This window comes from Mya arenaria, chromosome 3, assembly GCF_026914265.1.
Source record: "Mya arenaria isolate MELC-2E11 chromosome 3, ASM2691426v1".
Taxonomy (NCBI): Eukaryota; Metazoa; Mollusca; class Bivalvia; order Myida; family Myidae; genus Mya; species Mya arenaria.
This window is the reverse complement of record NC_069124.1, coordinates 54,013,781-54,034,923: the sequence shown is the minus strand read 5'-3', so window position 1 is coordinate 54,034,923 and position 21,143 is coordinate 54,013,781. Positions and strand designations below refer to the sequence as shown.

The following is a 21,143-nucleotide window of genomic DNA, read 5'->3' as shown; positions in this document are numbered from 1 at the left end:
TCTGTCAGGAGTCCAAAAACAACTTGACCAGATTAGGTCCTTCCATCACATTGGTTATTCGAGATTCAACCATTATGGTTTTGGAAGCCTTAAAATTGTTGCAATATAAATATTATGAATTGCAAATGTCGGAATGTAGAGGACTCACTGATAAAACCTAGAAACCTTAAAAGATTCTCAAGAATTATTCTCACAAAGAAATTCCAGCTAGCACTTCAAATATTTTGACACTTCGTCTTTGTTGTAACCTTCAAATAATCTTTTGCGCATAGAATTACATAATGAATAGCATGAAGAATTCAAAGCTACAGCTGGTAAATCAGTGCCACATGTCTGTGATAGAACTCTGCGTGGATAATGGACCTTTACTTCATGACAAACAGAAGTTTGCATAATTATACTGCATACTTATGCAATAGCCATGAAAATAATTAAATTAGTAGAAATTATTTAAATTGCCGAAAAAAATGCATGAAAATTCTAAAATAAATTGAAACTAATATGTATACACAGTATAGGCTTGAGAAATATTAAATAAGTAATTTTGTACTGGTGAGGCAGTCACTTGGGAGCAAGGTCGACTCTCTAAATGTATAACTTAAATGTTCAAGAATCAGCTCATAATCTGATCAACTATTAATGAACTTTTAATTGATGAGATTCTTAAATCCTTATGGATTAAGCCTGATGATATCTACCCTTGGTTTGATTGAAAGGAAATTGGTTTATCAAAAGAATCCATTGATTTCCATGAACATTTCAATCTGTCTCGCTCCAGTCTTGTCAATTGTACTAGATGTCCTCTTGATTCTTTTAGGTGACAGGACCTTTGTCATGCATCATGTAGCAAATTAATGATACGATATTGTTTTCGAAAATCATGCATTTTTAAAGATGGTGACATATTGCAAAGTTAAGGATATTATAGAAGCACCTATGGAGTTACCGCCACCGGATGACTTAAATCAGAGCTAGCAGTCACGTTGCTTATCATGACAATTGACTTACAATCTGGGAGGAGAAAAAAACTGAAGAAGAGGTTTGGTCAGGAACCTGGAGAAGAGATCTGGAGGAGAATTGGGATGACATTTATTGGAAAAAGCCATCATGTGCTAACAAAGACTTCTAGAAGCTCTGCCTTGCATTGCACTATATTTGTTTATGTATACCGTAATACATACTAACAGGGAAGAGGAAAAATGGGAGGAGGAAAGAGTATTGGAAGAAGTGGGAGATTATAAGAACTGTAGCAAAAATATGGGACAAGTAGGCATTTTGGAAATTAAGGGCATATTGGCAGTATCTGTTGGTCTGAAAATATTACTTAAAGGGTCCTGTGAGTAACATTAATATTCATGAACATTCATTTAAATAGTTCATGACATGTTAATTGTTTATCTGACTGTTCAATTCAGACAGTTATACTGTAGTCAATTGCCCATGAACCTTTGACGAGTTAATTTTCATGAAGCAGAAATAGTATTTCTCCACAATTCATTAACACAATTTCATGAAAGTTAATCTTCACAATTGTTTTATGATTTTTGATACAAATTGAACAAACAAGAACCTTTCTGGGTAAATGTTGATCTCACAAGTGTCAAAAAAGACTGCAACCTATGGAGTCTTGATATCAGTTACCCTAAATGAGTCTATCATAACTATTTATGACAATAAAATACCTACCAACCATCACACTCATTTAGCAAAACCACAGAACACCCAATGGGAAAGGAAGTGCCAACAATTTATCATTTTGTCAGGTTCCAGATAATTGATAATTCTGTAATGTATGTGCTGTCAATGCAATATCAAAATTATCAGCTAGCACACCATGAGATGCCCCACCTTTGAAAGTTGGAGCCCATTCAAATATCTCATTGCTGAACTCTGTGCATGATCTCAGAATTGTTGGAAGTATTATAAGTACTAAATGTTAGCCCCATTCCTGAAACCACCTCCAGGGTTTCTTCACAATACATAGCCACATGATCATGAAGTACTGTTCAAAACACTTAACAGTTCTTGACAATGATACTAAGAGGCCGTTGAGTCTTGTTTAAGTGCATGCACACATACTATGAAACATATCTACAGGATGTGTCACCATTTACTATAATAGAGAAAGACATGAATAAATCTTCTTTAAACTTCTTTAATATTAGCTGTATTAAACTATTATGAACATTTAAAGCACCTGGATCTGCTCAACAGTATTTCTCAAATTACAATATAACGGTATATAAATATGTGACTCAAAAGTAATCTTAGATATAAATTACAAAAATAAAATAGTAAGACACTTAAGCTTGTTGATTTTGGAAACAAAACCAGAAATCCCCTAAAACCAGATGTTGTCTCATACGTTCCAATTGACATTTGATGATGCTGAAGATAGATAAACATTTCTCCCAAAAGAGCTAAGTTTAGGAGATATGGAGCGGACACAAAAAACATGGCTTGAACCTCTGACCTTGAGCCAGTGCGCTTGGAATGTGGGTTCTGTACATCATTTGAGTTTCATGAAATTACATCAAGGTATTCAGGAGATATGAAGCTGACACAAAAGTGTGACAGACTGAACAGATATCATCACTAAAAAAATATAAATGTCTGCTTCTGCATAATAGCATGGGAGGATAACATAATTATTTCAAAAACAAACAACATTGAAAAAAATTCAACATTGTCAGAGAGGCCTAAAAGATAAATTTGTATGTTTTGTCTGCAAGAATCATTACATTGCATGGTTGGTATTTGGACTTGGAATTTTCCGAATTTCACAATGTTTTTCCAAATCTAAAACTTGATTAAAGGGGTGCAAAATATCAGGTGCATAACTGAGATGATTTCAAGATATTTGGAAAAAATGTCTCCTAAATTCCAAGGTATTCGCACCTCAGTGTTGGCAAAGATGCACTTGTCTTTGATTGGAAGCCAACTTCATTCCAGGAGATGCAATCAATTCAATAAAAGAGATTATTCCTTTGAACAAATATGCATTCTTGAAATGCAGTATAAATATCTCGATTTTTCAATATAATCAATTTCTTGAACATGTTGGTAGGAGTTTCCTTGATTAAACAGCAAAACTTAACTTATGCCATTTGCACAGCAGGAAATATCATAAAAAGGCATTAAAATAGTTTTGGTTGATACTTCCTGGGATTTAAGAACATTACCGTTTTATTTCACATTTTGATAATTATCTTATATAAATGCCTTCTTAATTATGCCATGAGACTGATTCACATAAGCCATGCAGGAGATTAAAAAATGGAAATTAAGAATTGAAACAGCGCCAAATATTGTTTGCTGATCAGAAATGAATGAGCCGCTGGCACGTTTATTTTGGATGAAAACTGATTTGCAATTCCCTGTACTGTTGAAAAATAATTGTGTGTACACTAATCCACGCAGGAGAAATGTGGAAAGCGGAAATGAAAACGGCTGGAAATTGCTGGTCTGGAAAAAAAGGCTTGGAGACTTTCAAGGAACAGGTTGTTTTGAACTATTCAAATTACAGACTGAGAGCTCTACTAGTAGAAACAATCCTAAAACGGTTCCTTGAAATATTTGAAACTGAACATGCATAAAATTCTTTCAATAGTAAATTAAAGAAAGCATATAGTGTAGTTTTTGGGACTAATGTAGGTTTCTTGAAAAGTCTTACATGACGGTAAAATATCATGAAGGTCAAGGTCTTGAGCCAAAATGTGACATAAACTAGAAAAGAAGTTATATTTAAGCAATCTATTAAATAAAATAATTACATGAATGAATACAATCATATGACTTTGTTGACTATGGGCAATCACTCAAGGTCGTTGGGTTAAGATGACCACCATTGTTATCTTTGTAAGGTTAGGTAAACTGAGGTGATGCTCGGTCAAACTATAAAGCTACATGTAGGTATCAGCAAACAGTAAATTAGCTACATGTTTTGGTATCGGAAAACAGTAAATTAGCTACATGTTTTGGTATCGGCAAACAGTAAATTAGCTACATGTTTTGGTATCTGCAAACTGTAGATGCTACATGTAGGTACCGTATTATATCATGCATAGGACGCACTTTTTTACACCCAATTCTCGTCTTAAAAATTGCCTGCGTCCTTTCTATGCTATTAGAATTTCATCTGTTTTTTTCCAAGTCCATTTCAGGTCGAAAATATCGGACCGGGGAAGAACGCGGTAATAGTAAGTATCTGTACTGCGTCACCGAAGAGAACAACTGACATAGGTAAAATCACGCAAGTTAACACACAAAGAAAAATATTGAATGTTTACTTTAAAATGATTTATTGAGAAATAAATTGAAAAAAACATAAGTGTTTACTTTTTTATAAAAGGGACGCTACTCACAAAAACTCGATGTGAGTCAGCAATTTAACTAGATTGAGATATAACGGCAACGGAAATCGGGAAAGGAGGTAAATATCTATTAATCGTTCGATATTTTACAAAACATTTTGTTGTATGTTACTGTTTTAAAAAATTGATAAATGAATGTGCATAACGCAGAGTAGCATTATTGTCACTATCAAATCTTTTCAAATGTTCGAAGGTGTGAAAAAATCCCGCTGTCTGTCATTAAAAAAACATCAATAGAACAAACTATTGTGATGGTAATACCTTATGGTTGTTTGTTCGCACTTTACCCAATGTGCCTTCCGCTGGCAAGGCTAATTACTGACACTTAATTATGCCGACATGCTTTAATCCGCACAGCGACAAGCCTTATCAAAACAATCATCAGTTTTGACAATACACAGTTTTGTTGCGATTGCAACGGTTGCAACGGTTGACTGTCATTCAGAAGGCATGTCGAGACTATTGCAACGGTTGCAACGGTTGACTGTCAGTCGGGACTATTACGGCATTTGTATAAGTCTTATAATATGCGTAAATGTTCTCAAAATGTCAAGACATATATCATTGTTGTGTACGTACGCTAAATTACCAAAATACGACAATAATTATCGAAATACACAAGACAGTTACCAAAATATGCCTTATATACAATTTTTTGTTTGTTTTTACTTCAATATATATGTTATAAATACTTGACCAACCTCAATTTTCGGCTCCGATTTTGACATTTTTCCGCTGCGTCCTATCTTATATATTAAGGGTTTTTACCAGTTTTCTCAACTATTTTTTTGCCTGCGTCCTATCTATGCTAGCGTCCTATACATGATATAATACGGTATCTGCAAACTGTAAAACTACATGTAGGTATATATCTGCAAACTGTAAAGATACATGTAGGTATTGGCAAACTGTAAAGATACATGTAGGTATCGGCAAACTGTAAAGATACATGTAGGTATTGGCAAACTGTAAAGATACATGTAGGTATTGGCAAACTGTAAAGATACATGTAGGTATCGGCAAACTGTAAAGATACATGCAGGTATCGGCAAACTGTAAAGATACATGTAGGTATCGGCAAACGGTAAAGATACATGCAGGTATTGGCAAACTGTAAAGATACATGTAGGTATCGGCAAACTGTAAAGATACATGTAGATATTGGCAAACTGTAAAGATACATGTAGGTATTGGCAAACTGTAAAGATACATGTAGGTATCCGCAAACTGTAAAGATACATGTGGGTATTGGCAAACTGTAAAGATACATGCAGGTATTGGTGAGCAAACATGTGCACAAACTCTACTGCATGCTTAAGTTTAATGGCATGCTAAGAGCATGTTGAATCAGATTTTTTTTATGATAAAAAAGGTGTGTGAGTTGAAACTTTAGTACTAAGTACTTACTGGATTTGAGACTGAAGTAGCCACTTAAGATGTAATTAAATGTTGAGAAGTATCCATTATACATCCACACTTTCCTAACATTTTTCCATATATAGACACCAGATGAGTAACAAGGGTAAGTTTTGATGACAATTACTGATTTGTATACATTATAAGGGAGATAACCCCTTATCAGAATTTCTGATTTCATTACTATTTTTAAGTATCTATTCCTACACTTAATCATAATGGAAACATAAAGAAACTTTTGATGATTCATTTATGTATTTCAAATAAATCAGGCCCTTTGAAAAAAACACTATGAGTATATTACAGTCAAAATAAGTTGGGACGAACACTTTGATTATAAATATAATATCATCAAGAAAAATAATACGCCAATGACAACTCATCCATTTAAAGAAACATCTTGGGAAGAATTGAAAAAATTGTATTTTTTTGCATTTTTATTTATGATTATTTCCTTTGTAATATTATTATGTCCAGAGGCCCAATGTTGTCCATTGCTGAGCTCAATCAGTAAATGAAATAAAAGATTGATTATATTATCATGGTCCAACAAGGAAATTGAACTTAAAATATAGAAGGATTGAAGGTAAAACATGTATTCTGGCCTTAACCCCCTACCGTACATTAATATCAAGTGGACTATTTTCAATGAAAGTCATATTTGCCTCTAAATTATCTCAAAACTTTGCAGTTTTTCTTAATCAATGTTCTCAAGCATCTAAAAATAGGGTTTTTCAATTGTATCAGCAAAGCCACAAGCATTATTTATATCTTATCCTGTGGTTTTCTTAGATTTTCAGGAGTATAAAATAACAGCTTCTTAATTTGAAAGGCTTAAATACTAGAATTTGGACATAAAATTAGAGGGCCAAGTTGACAGCAGAAAATAAAACTTGTCTTAAATGATAATCAAACACTGTTAATTTTTGTTACAGACATAAATTACATTACAAATTAGACATTTAAACCTTCTCAATTTATGTCTAGTCTGTCATTTATAATAAGCATGATAAATTCTCTCAGACCAGAAGCTAAAAAGAAAATGATGGTTTCATATGTCCTAATTAGGACATATGAAACCATCATTTTCTTTTAAGTGCCATAAATCTCAACACAGATAGTCATAGATCACAATGATTTGTCAAGTTAAGGTAACAACAAAGTCTAATTACACTGTTGCATGCTGAAACTTTGATACTGAGGAAGGAACTTGCAAAATCTAGGAACTTGCAAAATCTCCGCACGCCAGGGGCCTTCAGGGCGCTATGTTTGCTGTGGGTCGAACTCTGTTCCACACAATTCAATGTGGTATAAAACTAGGAATATCTATAAAGTAACCTCCAAAAGATCTTACGGTGCACTAACTATGTGACCAGAAGCTATTGTTGTACAGAGACCATACTGATTTTAAATGTTGGTCAAATCGTATGAATTTATAAATTAATGTTCCATTGAACAGATATGTGACAAGTTAGCTATTCAAAAAAAATTAAGGCAAAGACTGAAAGATTGTCAAAACCACTATATTAACCTTCAAAGCACTGGTGTTCAACGACATATCAATGCCCTTTATAATGACCCTATATCAAAATGTTGCAATGATGATTTTGTGATTTGTTTTTACCGGCTCAATTGACGCCAGTTCTAAAAAAAGAAATTTAATATAACTGTACAACTGTATTTAAGTAATAGAAAGTGATTCATTTACAACAACAGTTTCAAGTTCAGTCATTCGATGTCATATCATTTACTATCTGAGTAAATGAAGAATCAGGTTTCACAATAATAACTTCAGCAGAATTGACAGGAAATGACAATTAATATGTTTAACTGATAGAATTCAAAGTTCATAAATAATGTTCTGATAGAAACAGCAATAAAATAGCTAATGAAATTATCCAGTCCCAGAAATTAATGCTGATTGCTCATATTGATATTTTTCATCATTTCACCAATATCCGCTATATCGATCAGTGTCGGTGGGTCAGATGCTTGATCCATCACTCTCTAGAAGCTTGATTAGAGTTATGACAGCTCATAGAAATGATTTTTGTTACGGATATGTCAGCCTGTCAGAGTCTGCATCACAGAACAATGGATTCCGAGGTTTTCTTACACATGGATACATTTTCAGAACTTCCAGATATGAATATGAGATCACATCTTCACCATTCAATATACTGATTATATTTTTTTGGAAAAAAATCAAACTTGGTTTTGGGCAAATTTGCACACATTTGTCATATTTTGATCTGCAGTTCATCTAAGAAACTCTGAACACTAGCTGATTCAAATTCAAAGCCACTAAATCCAATCAGATTTGATTGACACCAAACTGACATGATTTCACACTGGTGACAGATATGACCCTTCCACAGCTGTATAGGCCTTAACTTGCTGAGAGAGATTAATGGGATTTTAATTAGCCCCATCATTTGGAAGTGGCCCTGCAGAGTAGGGACCTCTGTGACTGGGTACAGAACCATCCAGGAGATGTCAACACAAGGGCTGGTAATCATTATGTTAAAGGTAATTATTGAAGTTAGGGAAATGGACAAATAAATACAATATGATATGTAAGGAAGTTATTCTGTGCCAATATAATGTTAACTTAAGAGTATTGCATGAGCTGTATGTATACTATTGTATACCATGCATGAGATGTCGGGTTTGCCGATAATATGAGTAGACAGGTACCCACAATTATTTTCAATTTTTTTTAACTCAAAATAATTGTGGGTAATGAACAAATATTAAAGTAACACTAACTTACATTACCATGGCCACTGTAAGATGATTTGTATTAAAGAGCAATTATGATATATGATCTTTATCACAGGATGGAAATTATATAAGATGAACTGTTTATGTCAATGTAAACAATTTCCAAGAAATCCTGACACAATGAGTGTACCATGATGTGCTCACCTTAATATATTTCCAATGATTATTATTGCCCATATTCCAGGTGAGCTGTCAGTAACCTGATCATACTGATAAGCCAAGCCAGATGCAGGGGTGACGGTTGACATGAAGCCAGGTTCAGGGGGCCAACAATCATCTCACACTCATTATATGATCAGCAACAAGCCACACAGTATGATACACTGGGGTTCAATTATTATTAGGTAACATGTGCAGTGCGTTCTTGAATCCAAAACATATCCAGAGGTACAGGCCAACTGCCAGGAATAACATGTTGGTGAAATAACCATTTATAACAATAACATCCAACATGTTGTTCACATAATAATGTCTTCTGTGTTGTGTACCATGATAATTCAATTATTCAATACTGCTGATAAATCATTTATTCGGGCCATCCATGATGCAAAGAAACACACCAAAGTTCTTTGATGTTACAAATATTTTTACCTACACAACCTATTAAATAATATTTTTACCTACACAACCTATTTAATAACTAACAATCAGACAAAATATGGAGAAATAAACACATGAATTCAAATGTTTCAATGGTTTGATAAAATGTGCTATTTTTAATAACCAAAATCATTCATGGCTACAGGGCCGAATTGTCCCCATGATTAGTTTCCATTCTATTAACTCCAATGAGCAGTTATCCATTACAACAGTAACATTTTGTTACATCAGAAACATATTTTTTTTCTTGGCCTCTAATCTACATTTCAGCAATAAATAATCAAGCATCAGTAGCAACAAATAAACAATCCTTCATGTCAACACGAAAGCCATTGAAATTGAATACCCATAATATGGTAAATTTAACTCCTTTGTTGCATTTCAGTGGGGTGTTTTTTTGAATGTGTCAAGCCAGGTCATCCTTAAACAATTAATGTCAGTGTAGGTATCAGAGTGATAATGGTTGGTGACACAGAATAAAGCTCAATTACAGAAATTTGTATCAGATGTTTTGATGTCTTCCTTGTTAGCGAGAAATTAAAAATCTTAAATTTGTGATTTGAGTAATACATCAAGTATTGAATCCATGTACAATTTCTTCCGTCACTTTTTTCTTTCCCTCATTTTTTTTCTCCACTCATGTGATAATAAACGGAAAGCACTTTAAATGACTTAAATCAACAATCTTTGATTTGATATTGAAACAATACCACAAATATTTATGCAATCCTCATTGTATTGTAATAATATAAACAAATGATTGATATTCCATAGAAATAACAATATAAAACACCCAAAATATAATGTTGATGCATGTATCGATAATTCCTTGATATTAACAAAAACATTTACAGATACTGTCTTTAAAAGCATTTAGTGTTCAAAATTATATTTTATCCAATGGAATGGAAGTATTTTTCACAATTGCCATACATTAGTTTTAATTTGGTAAATTAGCAGTGACAGCCATGATTGATTTGAATAAGGTTAATCGGTAGATTAACACAGTCTGGCATGGCAAGAAAACAAAATATAATTTTGAACACTAGTAGCTTGTTAAAGGGTTTATTTAAAAGTACGCATTTACCAAAATAAATTTGTTATGTGATGAATCAGTCGCCTTAAACTTATTTTTGTTAATACAGATTATCAACTAACAATCACATCATACATGCATATTTCCAGTAAAAAGAAACTGGACAATTACATAAGAAATTTACATCAAAAGTCTGTAACAAAAAGTTAATTACATCCCAGTTCTGCACACTTTAAACTGCACCAAAACACATGGTAAGTAACTGATCCTTAAAATTTTGCTAGATTGCTGAGATTTTATCCCAAAGCCTTTGTTTCATGGGTGATCAAATGTTAAATATGCCATCTAGCTTTATAAAAACTTATTGGGTTCCTGGAAAACATCTAACAACTTGAGCATACTTAACTTGTTTGATACTGAAAGCACTTGAAAAAGATTTGACATTGACAACATGCTTTAGGAGATACCTCCTGGCCTGATAACTCTGTAAACCAGAGTTATGTACATTGCTTAAGAAGACCCCTCCTGGACGGCCATCTTGACAATGAACAACTTATTAAACCAGAGTTATGTACCTTGCTTAAGAAAACGCCTCCTGAACGGCCATCTTGACAATGAACAACTTATTAAACCAGACTTATGTAACTTGCTAAAGAAGATGCCTATTGGATGGCCGTCTTGTCGATAGACATCTTAATAAACCAGAGTTATGTACCTTGCTTTTAGCTTGCTAAAGAAGATGTCTATTGGATGGCTGTCTTGTCGATAGACAACTTAATAAACCAGAGTTATGTACCTTGCTTAAGAAGATGCCTTCTGGACAGTTGTCTTGACAATGGACATCTTATTAAACCAGAGTTATGTACCTTGCTTAAGAAGATGCCTTCTGGACAGTTGTCTTGACAATGCACAACTTAGTAAACCAGAGTTATGTAGCTTGCTAAAGAAGATGCCTTATAGATGGCCATCTTGTCGATAGACATCTTAATAAACTAGAGTTATGTACCTTGGTTAAGAAGACCCCTCCTGGACAGCCATCTTGACAATGAACAACTTATTAAACCAGAGTTATGTAGCTTGCTAAAGAAAATGCCTTATGGACAGTTGTCTTGACAATGGACATCTTATTAAACAAGAGTTATGTACCTTACTTAAGAAGATGCCTTATGGACAGTTGTCTTGACAATGGAGAACTCATTAAACCAGAGTTATGTACCTTACTTGATAAGATGCCTTATGGACAGTTGTCTTGACAATGGACAACTCATTAAACCAGAGTTATGTACCTTACTTGAGAAGATGCCTCCTGGAAAGTTGTCTTGACAATGGAGAGAACTCAATAAACCAGAGTTAGGCACCTTACTTGAGAAGAGGCCTTCTGGACAGTCATCTTGACAACGGACAATTTATTAAACAATACATATGGAACTTGCTAAAGAAGAGGCATATAGCTTCTGGGTGGCTGTCTTGTCAATGGACAACTAATTAAACGAGAGTTATGTACCTTGCTAAAGAAAATGGATTACTTATAATTAAGGCATGCATATTGATGATTTGTTATGAATGTCGAAAGTGTTTGAGTATATAATCAACATGAAACCACACAGCTTTTCTTTATATTTCTATAAAATGTTGGTAAATCAATCAAAGGTAACCTTATCAGGCTGTTATCCCATCCTGGATGTGTCAGGGGGTTTCCACTGATCAAAATGACATTACTCAGATATACCCTATCTTCTGCTAGAGATAGTAAAGGGTGGCTACAGTGTTACATATCACATCTGTGAATTACAAAGTCATTCCCTTGCCATCTTTATAATGAAGAAAACAGGACAGAGGTATTTTTTTCTGACTGTTTGTAATGTTATGGCATTTCAGTCGTCATATGACTATATAACATTTATAAAAATATATCATACAAAATATATCATTTTAGTCAGCGAAAAGGATACCGTAGTCATCTTACTTTGGGAATGAATCACTGAATGCTTTATTAAGATTTTAAAAAATTGAACTAGAATGGCATATAACAAAGCCTTCATTTATGAAGCAATGAAATAATTGATAAAATTGTTTGGACATTAATAAAGCTGCATGACTCTCTCAGATTTACTGTTTCGGCAACTTTTTGTTTGTTTGTCTTGGAATGAGCCAATTTTTGCGTAAATATCTCTCTACCAGTTATATAAGACTGCTGACGAAAGATCTAATGGAAGAATTTCATATTTCCAATTGTAAATTAATGTTTTTTGGCTAAAAGCGTGATAAGGCTTTAAGGAAAATGCATAAAACATTAATTTTTGAACATAAATATTAAAACCTGCCATCTGATTTTTTGTCAGCAGTCTTGTATCACTGGTTCCATGCTTTTTCGCAAATATTGGCTCATTCCATAACAAAAAAGTTGCCAAAACATTCATTCCGTGAGTCTTTTTGTTTTTAAATATCTTGCGACTAGCAATAAAAAATAATGGTTTCAAATTATTGATCATATTATATATGCTCAATCATAAGACAGCCCCATTGTGGCTTACACCAAGCAGATTTCATCGCTTGTCGGCATAACTTCATTGTACTTGTTGGTATACCAACATCCACTTTAGAATTAGATTTTATGCAGATTTCCTTTAAATGTGTCAGAAAAAAAATCCTGCTGTAATCTTAGCCATGAAACATTAATAATGATAATAATAATAACTTAATGTCAACGAAATTACAATGTAATTAACAGGCACGACTTGCATATAAATAAGCACTTGAAGCTGCACTCTCAAAGATATATCATTTTGACAACATTTATAGTTTTTGTCTTTGAATAGGCCAATTCTTACGTAAATGTCTGGATCTCAGTTTATCATGAGTTACCTTTGAAAATTGATGTTTTTTGGCCTAAAGCTTTACTACGTAACGCTTTAAAAAATGAAATTTTCTGCAGTTTACCAAACAATTGAAATATGTTCTTTTGTGAGTTATCTTATATGACTGAAATAAAGGCATTGAATGCCAAAATCAGCTGTTTCAGGAACTTATATGACTGAAATAACAATCAGTGAGAGTGCAGCTTTAAGTGCCACTTACATACAGTTATAATTTATTCAATTTATCATGCTCTGCATAATTGTTCCGTTCTTAGATCTAAAAAACTTATGCAAAATCGGGAGCAGAACACTTGTACATACATTATTTATGAGTTTTGTCTCCTTTGAAGGTATTTCTTCAAAGGTGATGATTAAAATAATAATGACATGAGTGGATAGTGTTGATAAAGTACTATCAATTAATGAATGCAAATTAGAAATATAACTATGACCAGCAGAAGCTAAATGTATGCAGGCAAATGTGCCTTCACTTAACTCACAGTTAGCATGTATCAACTGGTGGTTTGTCAGCTCGACATATAGCCAGTATTATCAACTGACATGAATATTAATTGCATTTAAACATCTTTAACAACAATTTTTTCAACTTATTTGATAGCTTAAATCAAATGACGTATCATTTTATCAGGTATTAATTAATCATCTACAAATTTCTATTTTTATCTTATTAATTGATTTATCTCATTCAATTGACAATAACATCTGTTTCAGACAGTCTATCTTCAGGAATATTCAGCCACATGGCCTATTTGTAATAGGGACAGGTGGTAATTGCATCCACTACATTTAGCAGGTAGTAAGAGGAAGTGTGTAACATTAATCCACTGTTAATTGCAGCTTCACCGTTACAGGCAGAATATGTCAAGAACTAAGTCAAAGGAAATCTGACCCTCTTAATTTCTATAGACTTCATTGATTCAGTGCAGCTCTGATAACATGCCATTGATGAAATATGTAAGTTTTACATATATATGACTTAATAAAAACTTATGACCAGTTATAAAGTAACTCCATTTCTTGAATATCAACTGTCAATCTAATGGTATTGCAATGGTCAGAAGTTAGTAAATGTTGGACAGTGCGCAATAATTATTGACTATAATATTATGTGCCGTTTAACTTTAACCTAAGTTCCTGGGTCTATCAGGGCCCATAATTTTTTATTTAGGATGAAATGGTGTGATAGAACCTCATTGTAAGGAGGTTAATTGTAAATACTTGTGTAAAATATTAAGTCTTAGGGTAAAGAAGTCATTAGTAAAATTTCTAACTTAAATCTTAATTGCTCTAAAACTTTAACCTCACACAATGTGCCCTAAATCATTAACCTTTTTTTTAAGTCAATGACAGGAGCCATCATTTGTATTTAGGATAATATGGAGTTATGTAACCTCATTGTGTGATGGTCTTGAACAACACACAGTTATTGTGTGAAGTATTAAGTGAATTGAATTAAGAGTATTGGAGTTATAATTAAAGTGAAAATGCCAACTTGTGCTAATATGCAGACACCGACAGTGTGGCGATCAGTACTTGAGCCACCCAGTTTTTATTGACTACAAACTATCAAATAAATACTGTATCAACAAATTTGCATAATTTAATCAATTATCAAGAAACTAGTTGACAATAGAACCATTACTATCTATAATACAGACATTCATCCTCCATCAAACAAAATTTAGGAAATATTCGGTAACAGATAACCTACAATACCCCATACATAGAGCCATTAGACAGGTCACAAACCTCACAGCCTCATATTATTATATTACCTGAGGATGACAATTTACAAATGAAGATCAATTCCTCCCATTTAGAAGAAAGGACAGTGTAATGAGTTGATTGCTTTAATACAGGCTATCAGTTTGTTTTTATTGACTGTAAAATGTGCTAATCATTCTATAACAAAACAAGAAACACATGCCATGTGGTCTCTGAGCTGAGAAAAATTATCAGCCGAGGAATCCAGCTAGTATGTTCAGCAATACTTGTTCTTGCTATCAGAGAGAGAGAGAGCAAAAACTTAGACCAGACTCTGCTGAAATTCTACAGGCACAAAACTAGCTCTTAAACTCTTTGAAATATAGTTCATTGTGTGGATAATTATCAAAATCTATTCAGAGAGATTATTAAAGAAACCTGCAGATTATAATCAGCTCTATAAAGATACAATTAACATAACCAGATGCTTGGCCCTATTTTTACAGTCTGCTATCAGTTGTTTTTTTCCACACAAAAAATCACAAAAATACCTTTTATCAGAATTTGCCAAGACCTTACTTATCAATTGAGTATTTTTGACAAACGCAAACAAATCATTGTGTTAAATAAATACTTGTATCAACATTAATTAAAAACAAAAGACATTTTTAATGCATTATAATATATATTCAGTTATAGATAAATCTTTATGATGAAAGCATTGTTCAGTTCTAATAGTGAACCAATAGCACATAAAGGAATTGGGTGCAAAAAAAATTGCTTGTGTCATAACTAAATTACCTTGCATCCACGTGGTGATGGCGCCATTTCCCTGTGCAGTGTTTCTTAATAATCCATGCTGAGGGTTGAAAGTCAACGTGTATCGCAGAACATCACTCGGGCTGTCATAGTCCTGGCTTTGTAGGTTACTGTCAGTAATGCAAAACCCTAGGCCGCTGGTCAATTCAGTCAAGAAGTTAGACCCTGTGTTGACCACTACTCTAGGGGCACCACTGCTCATGGGTATAATTTCTATGTCCATTTCCTGGGGTGTACGGACAGGCATGTCAGACCCTGGTATGTAAAAATGTTGGTGTAAGCCATCAGAGACGGTAAATATTAAACTGTCTGAAAATGTTTCACTTCCATCATGCTGGTAAGATATGAGGCCCTTCTTAAGGTCACTTTGAGAGAACCTTGTCACTATTCTAGAGAGGTTGTACAGCAGATTTCCGTGTAAAGGCACTTGCGTTATGGTAAAAACCACATCTTCATCAGCAGTGTCCACATCAAAGACCCCAAGTTCCAGTGGCGTTAGTATTTTATTTGTTCCTTTTTTTAGTCTAAGAGTTGTAACCATGACAACAGGTAAATCATTGTCCTGTCCACTGATTAAAATTCGTAAAGTTTTGGCCATTTGTTTCTTACCATCACTTACTTCTAATTCAAAGGCATCAAACGTAACTTCATCTTCATTCCGGTGAACGTATCTTACTTTGTTAGAATCTAAATATTGGAACAAGAAGTTGGAAAGTTTTTCACCACTCTGATCAACATATTCTAAATGGCCATGTTTTGGTGGAACAGTAATGTTGAAAAGTAGTTCTTCCGATACTTTAATCTCAGAGTCAGTCAAAATAGCCCTAGTTAATGTTACACCTCCATTGTTTTGCAGAATAAGAGCTGTATTAAAAACATCGGGATGTATCATATTCATGCCTTTAATTTTGACATAGAAATATCTGTTAATAAGAAAGTTCAAACCATCTGTCACATCAAACTTGATCAAGTCTAATTTCAAATCTTTGCCAAAATGGATATATTCCACAAGATTGTTATCAATGTCTGTCTGTGTGAAGTTAGACCCATAAATCAGGTTCACTTTTGTATTTTGGACAGTTTTTGTCAGGACACCATACTGTGGAATCTTCTTGATTATAAATGTAAGGTAACTGACCAAAGAGTCAACATCCACAGCCTTCAGCATTTCATTTGTGATAGTCCTTTTGTCTCCCAAGCTTTCTATTTCAAGTCCATTGTTTACAGCAAGTCTCGGCGGCTCATCATCAATTGGAAATATAGTTATTGGGACAGTCCTTGTGACATTGTGAATACCGTCTGACAGAACAAACACAAACACATCAGTAGTAGTCTCAGAGCCATCATGTTCATACACAATTGTAGAAAATTCTTGGATTTTGTCAAGAGTGAAATTTTGTACTTGGACTTCACCAGTTAGGGATTGCTGTACAATTCTACCATGTTTAGGAGGAGTGACAATAAGAACATTCAACTCATCAGCAGGTTCATCTTTATCAGTCACCTCTAGTATAGCAGCATCTATTCTTATGTCCATGCCTTCAGAACCAATGAATTCCCTCACAACTACTTCAGGAACTTCATCATTTGCTGGAAGTATAGCAATAGTTATTTTCTTGTCACCACTGAGGTTTCTTCCATCTGAACATTTTATTTGGAACTGATCACTTCTTGGTTCAATACCTTTATGAACATTCTGTACATAAAATATGTCACCATTCCTGATATTATCTACATTGAATGCTGATATGGGTAATCCAGCCCTTGAACCTGGTGATTTATTTTCAAGAAATCCATTTTTAGGTTGTTCTGTTATCATACACATTATAGTACCTTCTTCTGAGTCAATATCATTAACATCAATATGTTCCCTTCGTAGTTGTACAGTTCTTCCTTCAGCAACCTCTATATCATCATGTGTTACTATTTTAGGCGGTTGATTGTCTACTGGTTGAATTTCAAACACTAATTCAATTCTTTCAAGTATGGACCCATCTTTTAGTAATACATTTGACGTACCAAGAACTAAGAGTATGATTTTGTCCTCAGCCTGATTTCTTCCAACGTCTGAGCCAGTATGAGCATATATAACTTTTCTGTTTAAAATGTCAGTTTGTGTAAAATAACTGCTTCCTTGCCCATTTAATAATAATAAACCGAACAATGGATACTTTTGAATAGAATACACAATATCTCTTGGGGTAAGGGATGTATCATATATTTTGAAATGTTCAGGATTTAAAATAATTGTACCATTTTCATTCATTTTATGATGGATAGTAAGTTTACCATTATCAGCAACAGAATTTCTTTGAAAGGGTTCTTCACTTCTTTTAACAATGTTCAAATAGAATGTCATAGGAATGAAATGTATACCATCAGATATTTCTACCATGAACAAATCTTTGGAACTTTCATCATGTTCTTGATTTCTGTACACAATTTTACCCCTTTCAATGTCAAAAGGGGAAAAGGTTTTATCTGTTTCAAGTACAGTGCCATTGTTATACAAAATACCAAACTGTGGAAGTTTACTCATGATGATAACAATATTCTGTGGGTCAGTATCCTTGACAAATAACATCTGTGGAGTTATCACAATTTCACCATTTACAACAACCTCGGATCCAGTGTTAATAACCACTGGTGGAACACTATTCACTGGCTTAATAATAATGGTGAACACTTGATTTGTCAGAATGTTTTCAGACTGGTCTTCAACACTAAAGTCAAATTGCAGAGTTCTTGTAGCGAGTCCAAGTCCTGTAGCTGGTGGTTGAAAGCAAACTTTGTTATGGTTTATGTCAGCTTGGCTAAATTGTGTCAGAATTTTTTCAGATGTATCACAATGAACAATTTTACCTGCTTCTAACGGTCCATAATCAAATGTATCATATGGCTGCCTTTTTATGGTGTACATAATTGTCCGGTCATTTGTGTCATCATCAGTAAATCTTAAATTTTTCCTTTTAACAGGTGTACATCCATTTTCAGTGACATCTAGTTCAAGCTTTGTGTTTGGATACAAATAGGGCGGTATGTCATCAATTGGCTGTATTTTAACATGGATTTCATGAACAGGGGACTTATTTGGTGGTAGACCCTTATCTATTATTTTAAACCTGATTCTGTCATCCATAAATGCTTCATTAGATTGAAATCCTGCATGCTTATAAAACATTTTTCCTTTCAAAATATCCAGCTGAGTAAAGTTGTATACTATTTGCACATAAAATCCATTATGAAAATGCCATTCATTTGTATCTGATGGTTTTTCCGGCTGCTTTTTTATGATCAATCCTCGACTTGAATAGGGAGGTTCAAGAACAAAGATGACATCACTGTCATCAGTGTCAGTGTCCGAAGCTGACAAATCTAAAGATGAAATCAATGCTATGTCATTTTTCTGGATTTCAAGACCATTGTTAACAATCAAGATAGGAGTTTGGTCATCTTTTGGATAAATTGTTACTGGAAATAAAAATGTAATCACATTTTGTCCATCAGAAAGCTGGAAGACAATATTGTCACTGAGTGAATCACTGTCATCATGATGATAAACCACTAGTCCATGTTTTAGATCCTCAGGTGTGAAATAATTTTTCTCAGCTGGGAGAGTCAAGTGACCATGCCGCAATCCATCAATGTGATATATTCTGACGCTTTCTAAGTTATCCACATGAGAGATTTCAAGCATATCTGGGCTTATAATTGGTCTTGATTGGCCTTCAATTAAGAACATACCTTTACTTTCAGTAACAACAGGTGCATTTGTACTCATTGGTTCAACAACAATCATCAACAGCAATGGGTCTGAGGCCAGGCCCTCTGGGTCTACAATGGAAATCCATATCTGAAAAATTCTCTTGATGTTTGAATCAGATTTTGTGGGCTTATAAGCAATTTTGAGATCATTAACTTCATACTGAAAGAAGTGGTTAATTGGTTCATCTTCATTATCTGTATTAATAATAATTCCTTCACCGGGGCCTAGTGGTTGAGTAATGTTAAACATAAGTTTATCCGACTGTGTCTGTCCGTCAGTAGCTGACAAAATGTCAACAGTGATTGGCGTATGGACAGTCTGGCTGACTGAATCCATTATGAAGGTGGCACTATTGCTGGGTTCCGGCGGAGTGTTGTCTGTGCCGGAGGATATTATTACTTCCATTTGAAAATATTCATCCTTGACCACTTCTCCAAGTTTTGTTAAGAGTTTCAGCTGCATAGGAATATAGTCATGTTTTGATACACTTTTATGTGCATAGTATCTATACCTTATATCGGAAGCCAAAAATTGTTTACAGTCAATGTTAAATAACGTTTTGTTCAGCAACTGTCCATATTGAGGTAGTCCAAGAGATTGTGGTAAAACACTAATGAAGCATGAATTAATGCTTTCGTCAAATGAGAACTGAAGAGCTGATGAATCTATTGGTGAGCTGACATCCGAATAGCTGTTTACTTGTACCGCAACATTTTTGGTAACAACCTCATATGGTTTTCCAATGATATTGAACTGAATGAAAAACTGAGTGATAAATGTCTCATTCTGTGAATTGTATTGAAGCAAAGTAAGAAATTCATGGACACCATATATCCTTCCATAGTGGATGTAAGTAACTTCCCCACTGATGAATTTACAGGAAAATGCAGATTTGCTTAGTTTTCCAGCACTTTCCGGCAAAATGTCTTTATTAACAATTTTCAAAGAGCACGAATCCCCGTGCTCAACATGTATATTTAAGTCCTTCAATGGATCTAACACCACAGTTCGTCCAAAGAAAACATCCACTGGCCTGTTAATTAAAATGACTTTGTTTTTTTGTAATCTGCATTCCACAAGTAACAAACTAAATATCACAAAGCATGAAATTTTGACCACAATTGTCAACTGTAATAAACCCATGATTTCCCCATTATAAATAACATCTGATTTGTATAATCATTTCAATCTAATTCTTTAACATGTTATTAATCAAAATAAACAATCACTGTCTGTTGTTAACACATATCCTACCATAAAACATCGATAATGTCGTACTGCAAAATGCAGCATCCTCTCGCCTACTTTCATCTTTAAACTGCGACCGATTAACCGCGCAATGATATCAGATGAATAATTATTAGACACGTGTTTAGCATGTTACATTCGATAATATTATAGAACGAAAAAGAAAAGCACATTTTATGAAAACAATAACTATTTTTAAAGTCAAACATTGAAACAAATAACAAAAGAGGATGAACTTAATAAAGATTTTAAGTTTTTTTTGTAGAACTCTTTTTTACCAACTGGCCAATGAGCACCGAGCGTAACCCAACCATACAGGGTGATGCAAAAATGTTAACCATACTTTAAACATGCTCGTCGATTGACAACTCTGAAATTCTCTCGACTGTTAATTTAATATTCTTTGTCTTTTAACATGTCCTGATATTGAACTGTTTTAATCATACCAGATCACATACTAGGCTCGATACACTTATCAGTGAACATGTCAAGTATGAATATCAATAACTGATAGTACA

The 21,143-nt window shown here is 33.9% G+C and overlaps 1 protein-coding gene across 2 annotated transcripts in view; it reads right to left on the bottom strand.

The window, feature by feature from the left end:
• The window catches only part of LOC128227919 (extracellular matrix protein 3-like), a 73,144-nt gene extending 52,478 nt beyond the window's left edge, over nt 1-20,666 (bottom strand). The window contains exons 1-2 of one of the 2 annotated variants that reach the window (XM_052938863.1): nt 20,632-20,666; nt 15,594-15,866 (exon numbers count right to left, since the gene is read on the bottom strand). In XM_052938863.1, coding sequence (XP_052794823.1) covers nt 15,594-15,866; nt 20,632-20,641 — 283 coding nt within the window. In that variant the 5' untranslated portion in view covers nt 20,642-20,666. Of the gene's footprint in view, nt 1-15,593 lie in introns of both variants that reach the window. The other variant, XM_052938862.1, reaches the window with a different exon arrangement.
• Between the last annotated feature and the right edge of the window lie 477 nt (nt 20,667-21,143).